This window comes from Megalobrama amblycephala, linkage group LG11 (genome assembly GCF_018812025.1).
Source record: "Megalobrama amblycephala isolate DHTTF-2021 linkage group LG11, ASM1881202v1, whole genome shotgun sequence".
In the NCBI taxonomy this organism is placed as follows: domain Eukaryota; kingdom Metazoa; phylum Chordata; class Actinopteri; order Cypriniformes; family Xenocyprididae; genus Megalobrama; species Megalobrama amblycephala.
In genome coordinates, this window is record NC_063054.1 from 1,465,224 (window position 1) to 1,486,166 (window position 20,943).

Genomic DNA, 20,943 nt, shown 5'->3' on the forward strand with positions numbered 1-20,943 from the left:
TAGTAACAAGATACATTTAATTCTGCACCCTGTTACAGAGTACATAGTAGTGACTGCATAATGTTGGAGTCCATATTTACAGTATGTATACTAAACAGAAAATAAGTGCTAACATTTTCCTCATGGCTGAGGCTATTCCTCGATTTATGGCAAGGTTCCACATGATCCAAGACATATGAAATTAGGAAAATCTCTTTGTTACATTAATGAGGTAGATCAAAGCCTGTTTGAATGGGACATAGTTGTAATTGGCAACATTGTCAAAAACAACTGCAAGGTCTGGGTAATACTGTGAAAAGTGCTGCTCTACTCTCACTTTGTCTGCCTCAGACAGAAAGGGGTCACTTCCGAAAGAAGATATTCTGGTGAGGGATGATCCCATGTCCCTGTCATACATGTCAGCTGCTACCGTGGCATCTGGTAGAAGATCTGCTGTGATTTTTCTCGGTGTTCCTGTCCCAACCAGCTGATTTGGTATCCCTCTCCCTGTATCAACACAAACAATTTCTTATGTTTAATAGTAAATCTCTTCTAGAATCTATGTAGTTTGTGTTTGTAAAATAGCCTGAAAGCATTATTAACAAATCCATCTGGATCCATCTCATTATGAACAAATCCAATTCGCATAACGTAACATACCTAGGGGTTCTTTGAGCATTACATGAATGCACAAATCTATTTATTCCAATCTGGCACATTTGGCCAGACAGATTGGATGTGCAGAACCTTGTCAGGCTGTCCTCCATATCTATTGCTTCCTGATCTTGTAGTTGTATGAGGGCCTCTTTTAGTGGGTAATTTACCCGGTTGTTGATTTCTGGCCACATCCTTTCCACTGTGTGATTCTGTTATAATAATAATAATAATAATAATAAAAGGTTGGAAGAAGGCTGTACACATTTAGAAACTATAGAAACAAGCAATCAAAGAAAGAATGGTGTGTGGGATGGATGAAATACTCAAAGCACCAACATCATGATGTTGAAGTACACAACCATAAAATCGTACAGTAAGTTTTTTCAGCTAAATGTACTGGAAGTTCCAAAATGTAACCACTCTTGTAAACTGGCCAACGTGTATTAGTTTGTCATTATTCATACTGCAGTGGAGTATAAAGTAGTACAGGAACCTCAAACTTTTACTTAAAAGCAATAATTGGCCAAATATATTACTTTTTAAGGCTGGTTGATGGCTTGCAGACTAATAACATTACCCTTGTTGACTGAGTTTGGAGGTATGGTGCTCTTTGCTGGTTGTGTCTATATTCTGACAGCCTCTCTTGCATGTACAGACTGAGGTAAAATTCTTTGCCATGATCCACACGAAGTTGATCCCACATTCCATAATGTGTTACTGCAGGTCTACGTAAACAAGTATGACAATTTATTTCTGTTATGACAATTAAAATGTTACATTTTATACTTAACATACAATACTGACCTGTACACAGCATCATAGATGGCTAGATTGTTTTTGGTAGGCATAATTGCATTTGCAACAATTTTCTTGCTGTATCCATCCACAGCAATTACATGAGTCACTCCAAACATGACCAATTTTTCGTTTTGGTCCATGTGTAGCTTGTGTCCCATGTATTCTGCAGTATATGGGTTTGGGTTAAAGTTACGGGTACCCTATACAAGCAAGAAAATATATGAATAACTTAGGTCAGCATAGACATAGGCATGCATGTGCGTGGAATACAAATCGTTACTCTTATAAACTCTTGTAAAAACATGAAACTTATAACTGCTTTATAACATACTTTACGCCGTTCTTCGTGGTATGGGGCATGGGCTGCTCTCAGAACACGTCCGATTCGGCATTCTCCTGCACGTACTCCAACTGATGACAGGAAGCCTGTCATCATTTTACGACCATAAGTTGATCCAGTCTGTTAAAAACACACACACACACACGCTCCATCAAATAGTACAGCATTATTATTTTTTTGACTATTGCTTATTCATTATTTATACCTGATGTATTGCTCGAGAGACTGCAATTTCAAGGTCTGAATCAGAAGAGTGTCCTTTTCTCCGCAAATTATGTTTGGCAAGTTGTCTCCGGATACTGATCTCAGAGTTTCCCCGCTGGACACCCATTTCTCGCAGCCTTTCAGACATCTCCCTATATGTCACTCCATTCACAAACATATCATATATTACTGGCATGTATGACTCGAGTGATGCCATTGTGGGTCTTTCGGCATACCAGTCACCAGAAATGATCACAGGCTTATTGAGCTGCTATTCAGTGCGCATGTGCAAAGCGCGGCGCGCAGCTGTAAACACCGTGAGAACTGGAAAAATACAGAAAAACGTAAATTAGCCGTATTATTTCGTTTTGGTTTTTCGGTTTATTTGTTTTTCGGTTTCGAGCTGAAAACTGGAAAAAAGACATCAGCTTTCATTTTTTGGTTCATACAGAACCACCGAAAAACGAAATATCGACCTGTTTTGCCCGTTTTTCGTTTGCCAGATTAAATGAAATAATTGAATGATCAGATGATACACGGACCTTCATCGTATAGAGGTAAGGACGACGGCTCATTATCCACTAAAAACGGAAGATGGAAGACGGATTTCAAATATTGAAGATTCATCGTATAGACGTCGTATAGAGGTAAGGACGACGGCTCATTATCCACTAAAAACGGAAGATGGAAGACGGATTTCAAATATTGAAGATTCATCGTATAGACGTCGTATAGAGGTAAGGACGACGGCTTCATTAACCACTAAAAACGGTCGATCGAACGCGATGTTTACCAGATGTTACGATCTTTCACAGACGTCTCCGCGACGTACGTGTGCTATCTGGGTACGGGAAGCAGAATGTGTCCGACTTCACGTCTCCGTTTTCAGCTCCTCCCCGCCTGCACGCGGCTAATCTCGCCGATCGGTTACATCCAGCCGCAGCCGATGTCGAACACACCTATAGACACCTGGGACCTCCTGCGTATGCGCGTTCTGAGGAAACACCTTTGTACCCAAACCGAAAGTAAAGACTCGATTCTTAAGAATGTAAAAGCTGTCATAAATATCACATTACAGGTTTATTTATCAGCGTCTGATATCATGTCACATTATTGAACACTGTTTTCTGTTTACTATCATAAATTTAAAGCTCGATATAGGGAGTTGTGACGTAAAGTGAGACAAGTTTATTTTCAAAATCTTCAGAGCAGGGGCGTGTCTAGAGGGGTGGCACCTGACAATGCCCAACGCCATTGGATCAGAGCGCTGTCAATCACTCATTCGAGCAGATCGCGGTTTTCAAACAGAAGGAGAGAGACACCACGACACGGCACTGTTTACAGTATGTACACAATCAACTATATATTTTAAAGTATCGCACTGCATGTTATTTTGATTACTCAAGCTAGTAGCTAGTTGCTAGTAGTTTAGCAAACATAACTTCAGACTATTGAATTGATGACTTATGAATTTTATTCAGCAGCAGTGCACACCACCACATAAATAGAAAATAGATAAATATTACTTTATATGTTGTTTATAAGACTTAAGGCACATAATCCTTTTCCAAAAAGGAACACACACACACAAGCAGAGAGCACGTCGTGAACCGATCATCTCTTTCGCTTTACTTGTTACAACACGAATTAAACATGAGTGAGCATCCGTGGTATGTTGAAAGATACTGTACAACTTAACGTTACCGAAAATATAGCCTACTGTACAACTTACCGAAATTGGTATCAAGTCACATGTCATGATGATCAATCAGTGTTTCAACCATGGAAAGGCGTCAATAAAACAGATTGTAAAAATGTACCTTAGAAAAGCCGTCCAATGTACAAAAACTCATTAGTAAGATACAAAAATGAACTTAAAGAGGATCATTTTGCAAAGTGAATGCACTATAGGCTATTGCATATTTGTATTTGTACTTAAACGACTGGCTCTTGGTCCCCTCTGTGATAACTTTGTTTTAAGAACAATGACTTAGGGTTAATCAGTCTTACTTTTCGGATTTAAATGAGACCAGTCTACCTTATTATGAAACTTACTTAAATGTTATGACCAGTCTTGAAGAAAAAATGGGTTTCCACAACAAACAAAACAGTAGCATACTTCATGACTGAACTTGAAACAGAACACCTTATTTTACTTATTTGATCATTTTATTTCCTTCAGGATATGTTGGTGTGCCTAAAGCAGTTATTCTGCATGTAACCAGTAATAATTTTTTAGCCAATTCTTTTAATTTTCAAATCATTTACTTAAATTAGGACAGTGCTTTGTTTTTTTGTTTTTTTGTTTTTTTCACTAGTGCTTTAACAACTAAAAATCAGTAATGAAAATAATCATCAACAGATGTGATTATCAGTTGGATATGAGCACTGACACAGAATCTGTCAGTCACTTTACAGCAGCAGAAAACACATGAACCCTCTGAAGAGATTTAGGCTTTTTCTCATGATGTTGAAGATCAATGTTCAATAAGACACAAGAGCATCAGTGAGGTCAGACAGTGACGTTGTGTAATGGGTCTGGATCACTGATCAGTTCATCTCAAAGCGATTCAGTGGGTTCAGATCTGGTTCTTCCAGTCAGTAAACCATTACTTTATGGACATCATATTTTTTTCACTGGAATTACTGGAATAGTTAAAACATTATGTATGATTTGTTCTCTGTGTTTCCATCCAGCAGGTCTAAAGTTTCTCATTATGGATAACAGAGAGAGCAGAGAGAGATCTTCATCTCCAGAACCAAGCTGTGTGTCTATGAAGAGTGACGGATCCATGGATCCTCCTGTTAAATTCAGTGATGAAACAGTGACTCCAGATCAACTGTGAGTATAAACATGAAGTTGGTGATTTAACTGCTCCAGTGAAACTAAGAGGAGGCAAATAATGTGAGAGTCAAAAACACACTGAATGCACACAGAGAGATGAGTTCAGTTTTTATTTCTGATTTCACCTCAAATCTGTGGACAAACAGGCTTCCGGTAAGCAGAATCAGATCATCAGTTTATTACCTGACTTTTCACATGGAGCTTTGCTTAAAAACATTGCCGAAGTCATTGCGGAAGAAGGTCGGCGCACGCAAAAGATGCTAAATGACTCTTTCATTAAAGGGTTAGTTCACCCAAAAATGAAAATTCTGTCATTAATTACTCCCCCTCATGTCATTTCACACCCGTAAGACCTTCGTTCATCTTCAGAACACAAATTAAGATATTTTTGATGAAATCCGATGGCTCAGTGAGGCCTGCATTGCCAGCAAGACAATTAACACTTTCAATGCCCAGAAAGCTACTAAAGATGTATTTAAAACCGGTCATGTGACTACAGTGGTTCAACTTTAATGTTATGAAGAGACGAGAATACTATTTGTGCGCCAAAAAACCAAAATAACAACTTTTTCAAAAATATCTGGTGATGGGCGATTTCAAAACACTGCTTCATGAAGCTTCGAAGCTTTACAAATCTTTTATTTCGAATCAGGTGATAATACACGGGGCAACTTTTTGAGCATTGTTGCCGGGTAATTTTGCCGAGCGATATAGCTTGGGTATTTTCCCACTGAGAACGGGCAACAAATTTCTATCTAGATACTTTAGATCGAAATTTGTTGTTCATTCTCAATGGGAAAGTGCTCTAGCAATATGGCTCGGCAAAATTACCCGGCAACATTGCTCAAAAAATTGCCCCGTGTATCATCACCTTTACTCTCCCATTTTAAAAAAATGTCTTGATGTCCAGTAAAAATCTAAACATTCTTTTAAAATAAGGGAGTAGAGACATCTTGTAGACGGAGCTCTGGCCTGAGAGCCAAAGGCGAATCTCAAGAATCGCCTGTGATGGGGGGCCTGTCTGGATGTGAAAATAAGCGTCTTTCAGATCCAGGGTAAAGAACCAGTCTCCCGGGCTTATTTGCGGGAAGATCTGCTTCAAAGTGTTCATTCTGAATGAGCGCTTTATCAGGGCCCTGTTCGGATCTCTGAGATCGAGAATGGGTCTGAGACCGCCATCCTTTTTGGGGACGAGGAAGTACCTGCTGTAAAAACCTGACTTGCTCAGTCCTGGAGGAACCACCTCTGGAGGAACACAGGACATGTGCATCCTTGCTTTCCACAGAGGTTTGGACCACGGCATTGAAAAACAGGCCCTTTGAGCGAATTGGAGTACATAACCTTGTTTTATTTTGTTCAGAACCCAAGCTGACACTCAGGGGATGGCCTGCCAGGTAGGGCTGAAACGATTAGTCGACATTATCGACAACGTCGACAATAAAAAATTGTCGACAAATATTTTTGTTGTCGAATAGTCTCTTGATCTCATACGACATATTTGAAGGGCCTGCAATAACGCGGTTTGACCAGTGGGGCGCTGTAGAGCAATACTGTAATGCAGCCCTCCCGGATCCAATCCAATAAAAGAAGACAGTGCTTTAAGTGCATAGTGCAAACGAAGTCGAACCCGTGAAATGTGGGAGATTAACATAGCATAAACATAAAAAACATAACGTTTAGCATAACTACATAAAAATGCTGTCATGCAGGGCCACCAACTCTCATTCAAACTTACTGTTCTCAGGCCACACGTCCATTTTCTCATGCAGTGAAAGATACATAGCGGAGCAAAGAGGACACAGACAACGCGCCAACAGATAAGACAGATCAGGTTACTTTTAATATAAAACTAAGTCTCAGCTTTTAAATTCTGTCAATTTTACTACGGGATTCAAACAATGCATGTGGTTTTGACTGTTTAATGTGGTGTGACAGATCGCTGTAGCGCCTCAGGTCAAGCGACACGTGAACCTATATCTTCCTCTCTACTATTACAGCGCGAAATGAACATGAATGAACATCAAAAACTATGTTGAAAGACAATACAACTTACTGAAATGAATCCATCTTTAATCTAATCACTTATTCAGAGTTTTAACTGCAGAAAGAAGTCAATAAAACAGCTTGCAAACAAATATGTCACAAAATGTAACATTTACCTCAGGAAAGCCATTCAATGACCATAAACTCGATAGTTAGTGTGTGTGTGTGTGTGTGTGTGTGTATGTGTGTATATATATATATATAAAATATAAAATCTAGAGAGGGGCATTTTTCAAAAAAAAAGCACAATATTACATATATTACATATTCATATTTTTACTGTTATACTTTTTACAATTCCTAGACTTAAAAACATAGTACCAGTCATTGTAACAGTTGGACTATTGATGACTTCTGAGGAGGAAAGAAAACCTGAATGAGATCGGTCTATTCATTTGGCTTGAAAATCATTAAAAATACACTTTCAAAAGCTGAAGTGATTTCCTTGTTTTATTTACTAGTTAAAGTACAGTATAACTCAATATTTTAACTAATTGCTTAAGTGAAATAATCGAACAAAGCCTACTGGTTAATCAGTGTAATAATCGATGATTAGTCGATTAACCGTTCTAATAATCGTTAGATTAATCGATTATCAAAATAATCATTTGTTCCAGGCCTTGGCCCATATGGCGAGGGGCTGAATTGGTTCTGGCACTAAGTCGCTGTGAGGGACTGTGGTGCGTGTATTGGGTGGAAGAGGAAATTTTCTCTCTTTTTGAGTATGTTTGTTTTTTTATGTCCGCTATCACAGTGGTGCACTGCCATGGCGTTTGACCATGCTCAGTGCAGGCAACAAACACTTTTTCTTGAGGACCCGAAACTTAACAGGGTGACAGGAAAACTGGGTGAGGCATTTTGGAGAGTGGTCTGGCCGTGGTGGGACTTGGCCTTCTCCTCTTCCTCTCTTTAACATCAGGCCGACTTCTCAGGCACAGGGTCCAACTTGGGCCAGAAGGAACCACTCGTCTAAGCGGCTGCGTTTGGGTTCCTCAGGCGCAGACCACTCCAGACCGAGCTACTCAACTGCTTTAGACAGCACATGGGTGAGCTCTGAGTCGATTGATGCCCTGGCATCAATTGGTTCAAAAGACGGCAAGGGGGGCAGGGTCAGGAAGTGAGCCCGACCACTCCTCGGCATCATCATCAGATCCCCCGAACGAGACCAAGTCGCTTGTGATAGCAGAGGGGCATGGTCTGGGTGGGAGAAATGGAAAACCTCTCCATGTGGAGAGAGTGAGGCACGCGGGACCTGAGCCGACGTGAGCTCACTCTCATCCGAGCGCTGGGATCCTCTGCCCCGCTGTTTTTTCCTCACAGTCTCCTGGGAGGAAGAAAACGGGAGGGCACGAGGGACGGAGTCGCGCTCTGAAAAGAACGCTATCTGTCAGCGCAAAGAGGCGAGACACATACCCTCGCAATGAGAGTAGGTCGATTCAGTGAGCACGGCTTTTGCGTGGGACTTGCCCAGACATCGCACGCACTCACTGTCCCCGGCACATGCCACAATCGTGGCGCAACATTTATAACAATGTCGCAGAAATTTGCTCTTTAGAAAAAGCTCTTTTAGAAGCAACAGTGCTGCAAAGGATACACCGTAGTGCACTCGCATGAACTGCAGGTGGCTCTGGGGCGAAGGAACGGAGCTGCTTGAGAGCGGTGAGCTGATCTGGCTGCTGCGAAGCGGCGGGCGATCAGCGCTGCACAAGAGCGGCGATAGGCTGCTCGAGGCGGCAGCTGCTAGAGAGTGGCGAGCAGGGAGGCGAGCTGATCAAACTGCTGCAGAGCAGTATGCCTTGCAGTATGCCAAGCCTGATGCCTTGCACAAAGACTGATCCCAGTTTCTTCCACACAGTGAGGCACACAGTTTATTAGGTAATTTAGCACTTTTTTTTATTATTACTTGAATATCGGATTGGTATCGGCCGATACTGAATCCCAGGTTTTGGAATCGGTATCGGAAGCGAAAAAGGCGGATCGGTGCATCCCTAATTCAAAATAAAATAAATATGAAACCATCAAAGTTTCTGTTTCTTTCATGTATTCAGTTACCCCACACACTTTGAACACTAGACATTGATACTGTTTTCATAAACAAATCACATCCAAATCATTACACAAAATAAACAAGAAATCAATATATACAATAATACCATTCACTGATGCTTCCTGTGACGATAACCTCAAATGTTCATCATACCACATGTATAGTCTTGCATATATTTTGAAGCATACTATGTCTCAAATATTTGTTTTCTGTATCTCTGTCATTTAGTCTTTAGTGTAACTGACCAGTTTTAATTATTATTATTATTATTATTATTATTTTTACACTGTTATTTGATGTTTTACTTACTGTTGTAATGGCTGATTGTTTGTCTTCGTCATTTTTATATGTTAAAACGATATCAAAACAATAAAAAAATGATAAATTCTGTGGACAAATATTCAGTGAATGGAAAAGGGTATTAGAGAAAACAAAATGACTTATAATAAATAAAACAGCAGGCAGAACTAAAGGTAGAATTATTTTGGTGTGTTTTCTCAGTATCTCCAGGAAGACGAAGAGACGGAGATCTTCCAGCTGTGTGTCTATGAAGAGTGATGGATCCATGGATCCTCCTCTTAAATTCAGTGATGAAACAGTGACTCCTGATCAACTGTAAGTATAAACATGAAGTTGGTGATTTAACTGCTCCAGTGAAACTAGGAGGAGACAAATAATGTGAGAGTCAAAAACACGCACACACATGCATACAGAGAGATGAGTTTGGTTTTTATTTCTGATTTCACTTGCAGACAAACGTTCAGTGATAGAAAATGAACTTTGATACAGATGTCCAGAGATAAGAAACTTATTGCCTAACAGAATCTCTTATTTCAGACTGAGGATGAGGTTTTGGCTTTTTCCTCTTTTCTTACTTAAACCTTTTAGTGAGTTTGTTCCTGGTCTCTGTCACCTTTAGCTGCTCACTGGAGGATTGAAAGGCACTGTTTTTCTTTTCTTTTAATTTTTATTCTTATCTGTGAAGCTGCTTTGAAGCAATGTGTCATATAGTTTTAATCTGTTCTTCTTGTGTTATTTCAGCAGAGTAGATGGAGAGCGAAGCATCTCTCGAGGAGCCGCCTCAGACTGTCTGAATAACATTTTAAGGAACGTTACGGCATCCCTGAATAGACATGATCAACCAATAAATTATGAACTACAGAGAGTCAAAGACAGACACAAAACCAGCATGAAGAACAAGTATGAGAGATTATTTGAGGGAATGAAGCTCCAAGAGAATGAAACCCTCCTGAACAGGATCTACACACAGCTCTACATCATAGAGGGAGAGAGTGAAGGAGTGAATGAAGAACATGAGGTTTTACAGATGGAGAAAACCGCTAGAACACAACACTCACAAGACACTCAGATTTCAGATTTTGATCTCCATATCCATTTACATATATTATATATATCTTCCAAGGAGTTTTATCCTTCCTAGGACTTTTTTCCCACGCTGGGTTTTCTCCTAGGGGTTTTTTCCACCCCTGGGAGTCAGCCGACATTGGCTTAATGTAGCACCATCTTGTATATGTTACATATTACCACGCTTGTTTGTACAGCTTATTTTTAACCACTTCCCTTTTTTTCTGTGCTTCTAATATGTAAAGCTGCTTTGAAACAATTACCAATTGTAAAAGCGCTATATAAATAAATTTGACTTGACTTGACTTGACACTCCAATCTACTGCAATGACATCTTTAAAGCCTCACCTGAACCAGGACGTGAGGAGAAACACCAGATCAAGACTGTTCTTACTAAAGGAATTGCTGGAATCGGAAAAACCGTCTCTGTGCAGAAGTTCATTCTGGACTGGGCCGAGGGAAAAGCCAGTCAGGATGTAGATTTCATGTTTGTGCTTCCATTTCGAGAGCTGAACTTGATCCAAGTTCATCAGTACAGTCTTCACAGACTTCTGCTGGACTTTCATCCTGAACTTCAAGTTCTGGACTCAAAGATTTATGAGGAGTGTAAAGTTGTGTTCATCTTTGATGGTCTGGATGAAAGCAGAATGACACTAATGTTTTCAGATTATCAGGAAGTTTCTGATGTGAACGAGACTTCATCAGTGGGTGTGTTGATGTCAAAGCTCATGAAAGGAGAGCTGCTTCCCTCTGCTCTCATCTGGATCACCTCCAGACCAGCAGCAGCCAATCAGATCCCCTCCAAATACATCAACCGTCTGACAGAGATTCAGGGATTCAGTGAGCCTCAGAAGGAGGAATATTTCAGGAAGAGAATCAGTGACGAGCATCAAGCCAGCAGAATCATCTCACACATCAGAAGAGCAAGAAGCCTCCACATCATGTGCCACATACCCGTCTTCTGCTGGATCTCATCCACTGTGCTTCAGAAGCTCCTGAAAGAATATCGGAGTGCAGAAATCCCTCAAACTCTGACTGAAATGTACATCCTCTTCCTGCTGATTCAGATCAACATGAGGAATCAGAAGTATGAAGAGAGAAAACCAAAAAAACTCCTGAAGTCCAACAGAAAAGTCATTGTGAAACTTGCTGAAGTGGCTTTCAGTCAGCTGATGAAGGGCAATGTGATGTTCTATGAGGAGGACCTGAGAGAGAGCAGCATAGACGTCACTGATGCCTCAGATCCAGCTGTCCATTCTTACTCTCAAGGGCTTTATTTACTATTCAGGAGTTTGTGAAATCAGACAAACACTCAGAGGAGAAACTCTCTCCTGCTCACTGCTCAACAATCTCCTACATGATTCAGATATCAGAGGAGGTGCTGGATGAGCTGAACACCAAGAAATTCAACACATCAGCTGAGGGGAGAAGAAGACTGATACCAGCTGTGATCAACTGCAGAAAAGCTCTGTGAGTGTTAATTATTAACAAATGAAAAATCATGTTTAATAATGAATTTAGCACCATTTCCTAAATGAGAGATTAGAGTCTTAAAAGGGTCATGACATGTCTTCATTATCTTAAAGTGGAAATTAAGTCGTCAGTCAAATTAACATTATTTAATAAACAGATTTTATATAACAAACACAGTAAATGTAACCATTTAAAGAAAAAAAATTTCTGCGGTTTACTAGTTGTTGTAATGGTTACTAGTAATAGATAAACTCATAATATCTGTAGTTGACCAGTAGAGGGCTCCAGCACTGTTTACAAGGCAATTCCAGGCTGATAAAAAAAGGTGAACAAAAATAATTCAGGACTCCAGCAGTGAAGGAAAAGTTGGTTAAAAACTTTATTGCATGTAATACAAAAGGATCAGAAAAGATGATGGCGAGGAAGATGACGGGATTAGGAATAACGTTTGGAGATTATCCACCGTATGGAGTCCTGATTGTGGTTTTCCAGTTTCCATATTTCACTGTTACTGTCTTTATCTTTCATTATCTGTCCTCCACTGTCTGTCTTTAACTGTATCTGTTGAACTCAGGCAAGACAACCAACCCCGTGACATCACAGGCTGTAGAAATGCAAGATGGCGGCGCTCTTGCTACAAAAGCTATAACAAAACATTTTTTTTTTCTTATAAATGGTTACATTTATTGTTTATTTTTCATTAGAGTGGAAATCAGTTTACTAAATAATGTTAACTTAACTTATTGCTTTATTTCCATGTAATGTGTTCATTGAAGTGCACTTATAATGTTAAAGTTTTTGCTCAAAAAATATATATTTGCACATCATGATTATTTTCCAGTCTCAGTCTGATTCTTGTGAGTAAATGTCTGCTGTTGTGATTGTCTAACATCATTGCATCTCTCTCCTCATCTCCTCATTAATCACCGCTGCTGGATGCTTATGAAACAGATCAGGTAAAGTAGGTGTTGAAGTGCTGTTCTGCAGGCGTTCAGATGCAGTCAGTGAATCTCAGAGATCCATTATTCAAAAGTCAGATTTTTATATCTTCAGCAAAGCATTGCTACATTTTTCTGTGTTTAAATGTCTGAAGCACAGCAGTAGAGCTGCCCTCTAATAGTCAACCAAACGATAATCAATGAGAAGAGCCTTGTCAACCAAATTTTACTTGGTTGGTTTTTCACAGAAAAAAACTTCACAGGAAGTGAAGTCACACAGACTCTGTGACTGACAGATCGTTAACACAGTTGGTCCATGTGGTAATTATGTCGAGCAGGAAATCCAATGGGTGAATCATTTTGAAAAAAGTAAAGAATGGCTTATTATTGAAACGTAAGTAGTAGCCTAACGTTAGCCACTTTACATGGCTGCTTGTGCTAAAGTTAACATGAACTTACATAAATGTCTGCTATTATTAGACATATATCCAAGTGTTTGTGTGGAGTGTGGAAGATAAATTAATACCACACTTTCAGTTTGCTGCTATATATTTATTTGTTTTATGTGTAGGCCAGTGTTTCTCAACAGTGCTCATTTTGGATGTCTCCTTTATCTGACTCGTCTATTTCTGGTCTTGGAGTCTCTACTAACAAGCTGATGAGTTGAATCAGGTGTGTTTGATTAGGAAGAGTTAAAATGTGTAGTGCTGGAGCCCATTCTTCATACATGGATTAGTCAGTTATCTGGATTTTACTGTTGACGATTTGACATGATCCAGGATTGTTAAGTTCTTCAAAACTTATCACAGGGTTGCTGTCATAGCAACAGGTCCGTAAGCTCAAACCTGCTCGGGAGAAGCTTATTTCATAATTTGAACAAATATTATTGGAGTGGCTTGATGCAGCGCAGGAGATGCAAATAACTGATTAAGAAACTGCTGTCCCATTATAAAATGTTCTTGATCCTTAATAATCTTTAATTAATGCTGTCACATAACATTAAATTAAATTAAATTAAATTAAATTAATTGATAATTACAACATTGAAATAAAATGTAATTTGTACAGGAAAATGTAATTCCTGTACAAATACCAGAAATTGTGAAATTATGGAAATAATTGGGAATCATGTAACAAACAGTTCATATTTCATTTATCTATCATAACTTTTATTTTGATCATTTAGCAGTTTCCTTATAAAGGTCCAGATATTGGTCAAGTTTTTCGTCAGGTGTGTGATGTTCTTTAATATGATGTCATTACGTTGCTTACATTGTTTCATTATCGATACATCTGCCCTTTCCAATTAACACAAGAACACGCAGTTATCTCAGACAGCTCCAGAGATTTGAATAAAATCTGCAAATTCATTTGAAGAACCAAATTAACCAGAGATCAGATAGAACAAGAAATAGCAATAAATAACAGCAGTAATAGGCTGTTATTAACTTGCCTGGAAAATCCAGCCTCACCACTGTACCAGCAGATGAGTCTCGTCGCCATTGAATCAATTCGATTTCTAGGGTGGAGCAAATCCGAGCAAACAGGAAGCGGAGTAAACCAATCAGAGAAGGGCGGATATGACGTTAGCAAAGCGACAAGAGAGTCAACAGCGAAAAGTAAATAAACGGCCCCGGGCAAGCAAGCACAATAGTTTTTTGGCAAGCACGGAGTTTAACATGGTTAGCGCTAGAGAGAGCGACGTTAATGGTGTTGGAGCATCTATATCTTAAAACAAACTCCGTAGATTGTCAGTAAACTTTTAGAACTTTCTAATGATAAAACTTATCTTCATTAATATTTTAGATAGTATCTAAGATAGATAGATAGCTCCTTTGCCTGCTAACATGGTCACGTCGAGCTAGGTGGGCATGGTTTCAGCAACAAGTCGCATGGGCTCCAACTACGTCCCGCCTCTGTGCCCATTTTCAGTTATCCGGGAGTGACGTGCGGTGACGCGCTGCTAAGATGGCAGCGGCCTCATTTTCGCTGCAAAACTGCTGTTCAGAACTCTATGGGTGACGTCACGGACGCTACGTCCATATTTTTTTTTACAGTCTATGTTCTGGGGTGTATTCCAGAAAGCAGGGTTAACTTACTGTAACATATACCCTGAACTCTCGGTTGATTAACCCAAACCTTGCTTACTCAAGGTATGTTGCTTCCAAAAATGCGTCCGGGAGTAAGTTCAGCCAACCCAGAGTATGTTCCCGGTTAACACACAAGACATTCTCAACAGAGCGACGAATCGATGATTCACCATGGAAACAGACGCTAAGAAAAACCGCGCCATTCTACTTCATTCTTCTTCTTTTATTTAATGGCGATTTACATAACCTACTTGGTGCACATCACCACCTATTGGGTGGTTATGCAATAATTTTTAATCTTAATATTGTTTGTTTGATGCTAATTATTTAATAAGATATCACATATATGATATGTATTTTATTATAGAAATTATAGCATAGAAAATGTCCTGTTATATAGGATTAAAAGCAGATCCATGTGTGAGATGACAAAAAAATTCATATATTAGAATTGAATAAACATTTTTATATTGTATAATATAACATTGTGTATATAACTGTAACTATATAAAAAATTTAGATACATTAATATAACCGTATTGATAATATAACACGCATCTGAATTCCTCTTAAGCTAACTAACCATTGAACATAACCTGCTCCGGAGCAGGTTATGTTCAGAGAGCAAGTTGCTATGGTTACTTACATACCCTAAAAGTTACCTCCGTTTTTGGAACCGAAAGTTGAGGTTATCCGCTTACTTACTCTTAAACATACCCAGGTATGTCACATAACCTGCTTTCTGGAATACCCCCTGGACTTGCCATGCAAGTTATTAACAGCATATGCTTTTTAAAAACAGAAAATAGCAGCTTTCAGCTAGGGGTGGGCGATATGGCAAACATATCATATCACAATTTTTTTTTTCTTGAAAATCATGATTTTATCACAATTCTTCATGTAGGTTTTTACTATTTTGCAAGTGACTGAGCATTATAGCCTAAATAATTTCCCTATTTTAAAAACAAAGCCTTACAAAATAACAAAATATAAAATAAAAAAGAATGACATACATTTAGGCCAAAGTGTCATTATTCTATCTTTGTTATTAAAAATTAGAAAAATATAGGCTACACATTATACAAATAAAATCAACAGTGCTTTATTTTTTTCAGCTACAGTAGATGTACTTAACAGTAGCATTGAAGTAAAAAAATGTAATTAACAAATATAAAAAATAAAATGCTAGACTTCACTATATAAATTATACATTGATTCTTAATAAAGCTAATATATTAAAGTTCTCAGGCAAGAGCAGTGGGTGATTTTCTCTTTAGGGATATTTACGGATAGTTACCCCCCAAAAAGTCTGTCATCATTTACTCTCAAGTTGTTTTAAACCCTAATGAGTTTCTTTCTTCTGATGAAATTAAAAGTTATTTTGAAGAATGTGGGTAACCAGATAGTTGCTGGTCCACAGTGACTAGTATATGTTTTTCCTACACAGCATTCTTTTGATTGCTATGCTGATCGATTGCTCCTGTCCGCTCCTGTCTGCCTAGCATCTGTTTGCATCTGTAGCTCCATATAGCTTTTTTTTGTTTTGAAATTTATTTTTTATTATTGCTTGTTGTCTATTTTATCATCACCATATATCTGATATTGTCTAATATTGCCTATCACATTAATTTGACTTCGCTAGCTTTTAATCTTTTAATCTAAATCGCTATCAAAACATGTCAGCATTTCGCTAGCTTGTTAGCTCACCATCAAACAACTGTGGTAAGTCGGATTAGTCTACAAACACGATGAGTCATGTCCTCCTCTCCTTTTGCTGTTATTTGCTCTGCCTGTCATATGCATAGTATAGCTCTCTCTGTCAGCGACGATGGATTCAAATGTCATAAATGCAGGGAGATAGTCAGGCTGACAGAGAAAATCTCATAATTAGAGACATGCATCCAAACTTTAATTGAGAATAGTAAAAATGAAAGGGCTATAGATACTGTTTTGGATGTGACTAGCTTAAGGAACTCTGTACATTGTTCGGTTCCAGCTGTAGAGCCCGAGCAGCAGGGCGTCACGAACCGGTCGTGTGTTTCCATAGACTTGAGGAATGAACTCTGATGTAATGCTGTGTGTTGTACCTGCCCATAACTAGTCCAAAAAACATTGCGCGTCCCACTGTTTGTGCAGGCAATGCGGCACTTTTGTTTTGCTGGTCACAGTATCTCGAGTGACTGTAGTGAACCTGCTGCTTGCAAAAACAGCCGGTACTCTCACCCGTCCTTTTCGGAGATAAACTGAAAGTTAAACCGTTGATTTACTTGCTCCCTTGCACATAGGGTCTCTCTCACACACATAGTTTTATATATTTAGATATAAATAACAATGTAGCGCAATGTTATTATATTGCTCAACGAGAAAACGACAGCATTTCTCCACCCCACTCCCCGGCTCCGTTCGGAGGTATCAAAATTTGGTACCGAATGACAAGACAATTTTCAATACTCAATAGTATTGAGGCAATTCGGTCAGTACCTAAAAAGTATCGAATTCGATACCCAGCCCTAATCAGAGGTGTAAAGCTACACAGAAGTCACAGTTCGGTACGTACCTCGGTTTTGGGGTCACTGTTCAGTAAGAGTTTGGTACAATAGGAAATATGGCCACACTTTAGGGTCCAAATCTCACTATTAGCTTACTATTAACTATGACTTTTGCCTCAGTAAACTCATAATTACTGCTTGTTTCGGCTTTTTCTCAATGCTGCAGAAGCATGGTAGTGGGCTTGTGTTTGGTTATGCACTTCATTCCACCAGGCATTGCTTTTTTTCTTATTATTTATTTACAACACTGCTCATTGATAGTTAGTAAGGTAGTTGTTAAGTTTAGGTATTGGGTAGGATTATGGGATGTAGAATATGGTCATGCAGAATATAATATCTGCTTTATAAGTACTAATAAACAGCCAATATCCTAGTAATAAGCATGCTAATATTAAGAATTAGTTAATAGTGAGAATTGGACCGTAAACTAATCCACAATGCTAGATTTCTTTTCGTTTAGTTTGAACAGACAGTTTTGTTGCATTATTTCTTTTGCAAATCACAGTTTGTTCCACCTAGCGGAGGTAGCTGGTCAGTACAGTCTCCTATAGCGTATTAAGCACTAAGCAGTAAACAGAATGCACTCTTGCATAGGTCTTTTTTTTTTTTTGCAGGGCTGAACAAAAGGTATTTGGTCACAATCAGCTACAAAACTGAAGAGCATCTTGTGTTATAAAAGTACAAAATAAATAGAATAATGAAAAATAAAATGTGCATTGGGAGTGTTACGATATGCTCCACTTAAACCAGGGGTCTCAAACTCAAATTGTCGGGGGGCCGTTTCTGTGATTGACACCTCATAGGAGGGCCATATTATCCTTCAAGCGCAAGAAAGCGCAACATTTCAGAAAATTTACTTTCCTTTGCATTATTTCTCATTTACTTCAAGTTTCATTAGGCCTACTAAAATATTGTTATACCTATACTATAAATATCTTATTTACCATACTAAATGTAAACAGCAGTGTCTCTCTCATTGTTACAGAGAGTAATATAATTATATAATACTATTACTAATATAATACTATTAATTGAAATAGTCTGGTGTGACTTCTCACATCCAACAAGATATATGGAATAAAAAATCAGTAATTTAGGAACAAAACCAGCAACACTTGTGGCGTGGAGGGGTCAGAAATAAACAAAAAACTGGAGCTATATATCAACTTTATTTTGCCAAAAAAATAAAAATCTCTCATTGTTAAAAACATTATTAGTTTTTAACATCTAGTGGAAGTATTTTCCCTTACTTTATGTTAGCTTAAATAACATTAAAATCTTGCACTGAACAACACTGTACTGAACAAATACAATCCCTGAATACATTTTTACACTACTTTGTTTCTTGACAGACACCTGTCAGCGCTTGTGCTCACACAGCTGAGACACATTTGTCCAAGATGCCGTTTGAGCATCGGTAACGTTTAATGGTTGCATCGGACGCGTTTCGGTGGTTTAAATCGGCGCTCGTGACTTAAAGTCGAGTGCTTTTACTGTAATTTAGGCAAGCGCGCTCATAATAGAAGCGATTGAGAGCGCGGCTCATGGTTGCATAGCAACGACAGACGCCACTGGAGCAAAAGCGTATTGGAAAGGAGAATAAGGCGCGGCCGCATGAATTTTGTGACGCGATATGTGAATGCCCCTTAGAACGGCGACTTTTTCTTTGCATATAAGACAGGTAGCAACTAGAGAATAATAATAATAATAATTTAGCTGGCCGGATTATGTTTTATTTTTGAGATCAGTTGCGGGCCGGGTAGAGGGAGTGGGCGGGCCGTAAATGGCCCAAGCTTTAGCCCAACCCTCCTATACTAAATTTCTGCTCCGTTTAGCACACCATTGAGTGTGCAAGCCTTTCAGTGTATTCTCCTTTGTCAGTGTGTGCAGAAAGAGGGACTATTAGTAGACTATGTTTTCAAGCACTAAAGTCATTAGCATATGCGCTGTTCTTCTGCTCTTCTGCTGTTCTTCCATTATTGTTATTTCATTGTTGTTTTATGTTCTGTTAACTCTTCTAGTCTTTCTGGCTGTAATCTCACTGTTCAGTGTGTGTTCTGTTCTCTTTCAGTCTTACTTACTGTAATCTCACTGTTCAGTGTTGTGAGAGTTTGTCATCAGCTCTTCAATCCTCAAACTGTGTTCTGAGAGAGTTGGACCTGAGTTACAATGACCTGCAGGATTCAGCAGTGAAGCTTCTTTCTGATCGACTGAAGAGTCCAAACTGTCAGCTGCAGATACTGAGGTATTTAAGAACATATGAAACATAATTTACAATCAGCGGGTCATAATGTTGATGTGTGTTTGTAGATGATATGACTGTTGATGTGTTTGTTCTGTTCTCTTTCAGTCTTACTTACTGTAATCTCACTGTTCATTGCTGTGAGAGTTTGTCATCAGCTCTTCAATCCTCAAACTGTGTCCTGAGAGAGCTGGACCTGAGTAACAATGACCTGCATGATTCAGGAGTGAAGCTTCTTTCTGATGGACTGAAGAGGCCAAACTGTCAGCTGCAGATACTGAGGAAATTAACCCTTCTATATATAGAGAGAATTTTTATTATTATTATTTTTTTTATTATTAACTCAGGAAGAAAATTAGATCAGAGAAAAATTTGGTGATGCTCTCCTACAAATTTAAAAATTTTGTGGTGATAGCATAAAGCAGGGTTGCTCAACCTTTTGCCTACTGCGACCCACTTTTTTTTTGTATGCCAGTCATACAACCCACTAAGGCTGGAAATAAATAAATAAATAACTGAAATGCCTCTTTAGACCTAGGCTACACCGTATATGCTTATTATAATTAATTTCACGAAAACACAAACGCTTTCAATAATTAGGCAGACTATGTGGCAAACTGATTTATTTATTTCTACTCACGTTAATGTGAAATTTGAGACTGCCACTCTGAAATGATGATATCCAGACACAGTGGAATTGGGGAAAGGGCCACTTGTAGTGTCGCACACAAACAAGCTGTTGTCAGCCTATTCCTGCTTTTTGTTTCTGTTGCAGTCACTGTTGAAAATCCTGACAATTAAAAATAGCTAGTCTGTTTCTATAGCAACTTTCTATATAGAGTTTCTAACGGCAACTGCAGTGATGTGATGACCGCGATTCAATTTTTTTCTTTTTTCTATGTGAAATAATGATAAATACCAGTTTATGCTGCTTGATAATGTTCTCAAAGCTCACAGTTGGAGGCTTTTAGTCCCTGCTGGACAGTTTATAGCCCTCGTTCACACTGGCCCAACAGTGGAAATGCAGATAATCATTTCTGACTGCCATATAACTGAACAAATCAATTTTTCATGTGGTTAATACAGAAATATAAAATGTTTTTTTGTTTGAGTGAGACATATAAAGAGAACTCATGTATAAATTCACACTATGAATGATATTCACTCAACTCAAGGTGGTATATTTATGTATAGTTAGGTTAAGAATATCTGTATGCATGTGTGTGCATATGTATATACACTGTCCGGCCAAAAAAAAGTTGCTGTTTGTATTTTAATGGGCAAATACTTTAGAGTCTATGAATGGATCATTATTTGTTTCTAGCATGTTTAATGGATTTTTATGTTTCTAGCATGTTTTATGTTTGACAACG

At 38.6% G+C, this 20,943-nt stretch overlaps 3 protein-coding genes across 4 annotated transcripts; 2 read left to right on the forward strand and 1 right to left on the reverse strand.

Annotated features, from left to right (window-relative positions):
* Window positions 1-16: 16 nt before the first annotated feature.
* LOC125278871 lies at window positions 17-2,732 on the reverse strand. Of its 2 annotated transcripts, XM_048208266.1 has the most exons (6): window positions 1,980-2,732; window positions 1,766-1,894; window positions 1,441-1,634; window positions 1,214-1,361; window positions 640-845; window positions 21-486 (listed from the first exon to the last, which is right to left on the reverse strand). In XM_048208266.1, the coding sequence occupies exons 1-6, from the start codon at window positions 2,193-2,195 to the stop codon at window positions 399-401; spliced, it is 981 nt and encodes a 326-aa protein (XP_048064223.1). In that variant the 5' UTR covers window positions 2,196-2,732; the 3' UTR covers window positions 21-398. The 2 variants fall into 2 exon arrangements, with proteins under 2 accessions (XP_048064222.1, XP_048064223.1); XM_048208265.1 differs by having other exon boundaries at window positions 17-845.
* A 1,963-nt stretch (window positions 2,733-4,695) lies between these two features.
* LOC125278722 lies at window positions 4,696-10,354 on the forward strand. Its single transcript, XM_048208068.1, has 5 exons — window positions 4,696-4,820; window positions 7,786-7,983; window positions 9,415-9,528; window positions 9,955-10,252; window positions 10,337-10,354. Exons 1-5 carry the CDS (start codon window positions 4,696-4,698, stop codon window positions 10,352-10,354), a joined length of 753 nt encoding a protein of 250 aa, XP_048064025.1.
* A 238-nt stretch (window positions 10,355-10,592) lies between these two features.
* LOC125278873 (protein NLRC3-like) lies at window positions 10,593-19,847 on the forward strand. Its single transcript, XM_048208269.1, has 3 exons — window positions 10,593-11,748; window positions 19,400-19,573; window positions 19,679-19,847. Exon 1 carries the CDS (start codon window positions 10,764-10,766, stop codon window positions 11,574-11,576), a length of 813 nt encoding a protein of 270 aa, XP_048064226.1. The 5' UTR covers window positions 10,593-10,763; the 3' UTR covers window positions 11,577-11,748; window positions 19,400-19,573; window positions 19,679-19,847.
* The last annotated feature ends 1,096 nt before the right edge of the window (window positions 19,848-20,943 follow it).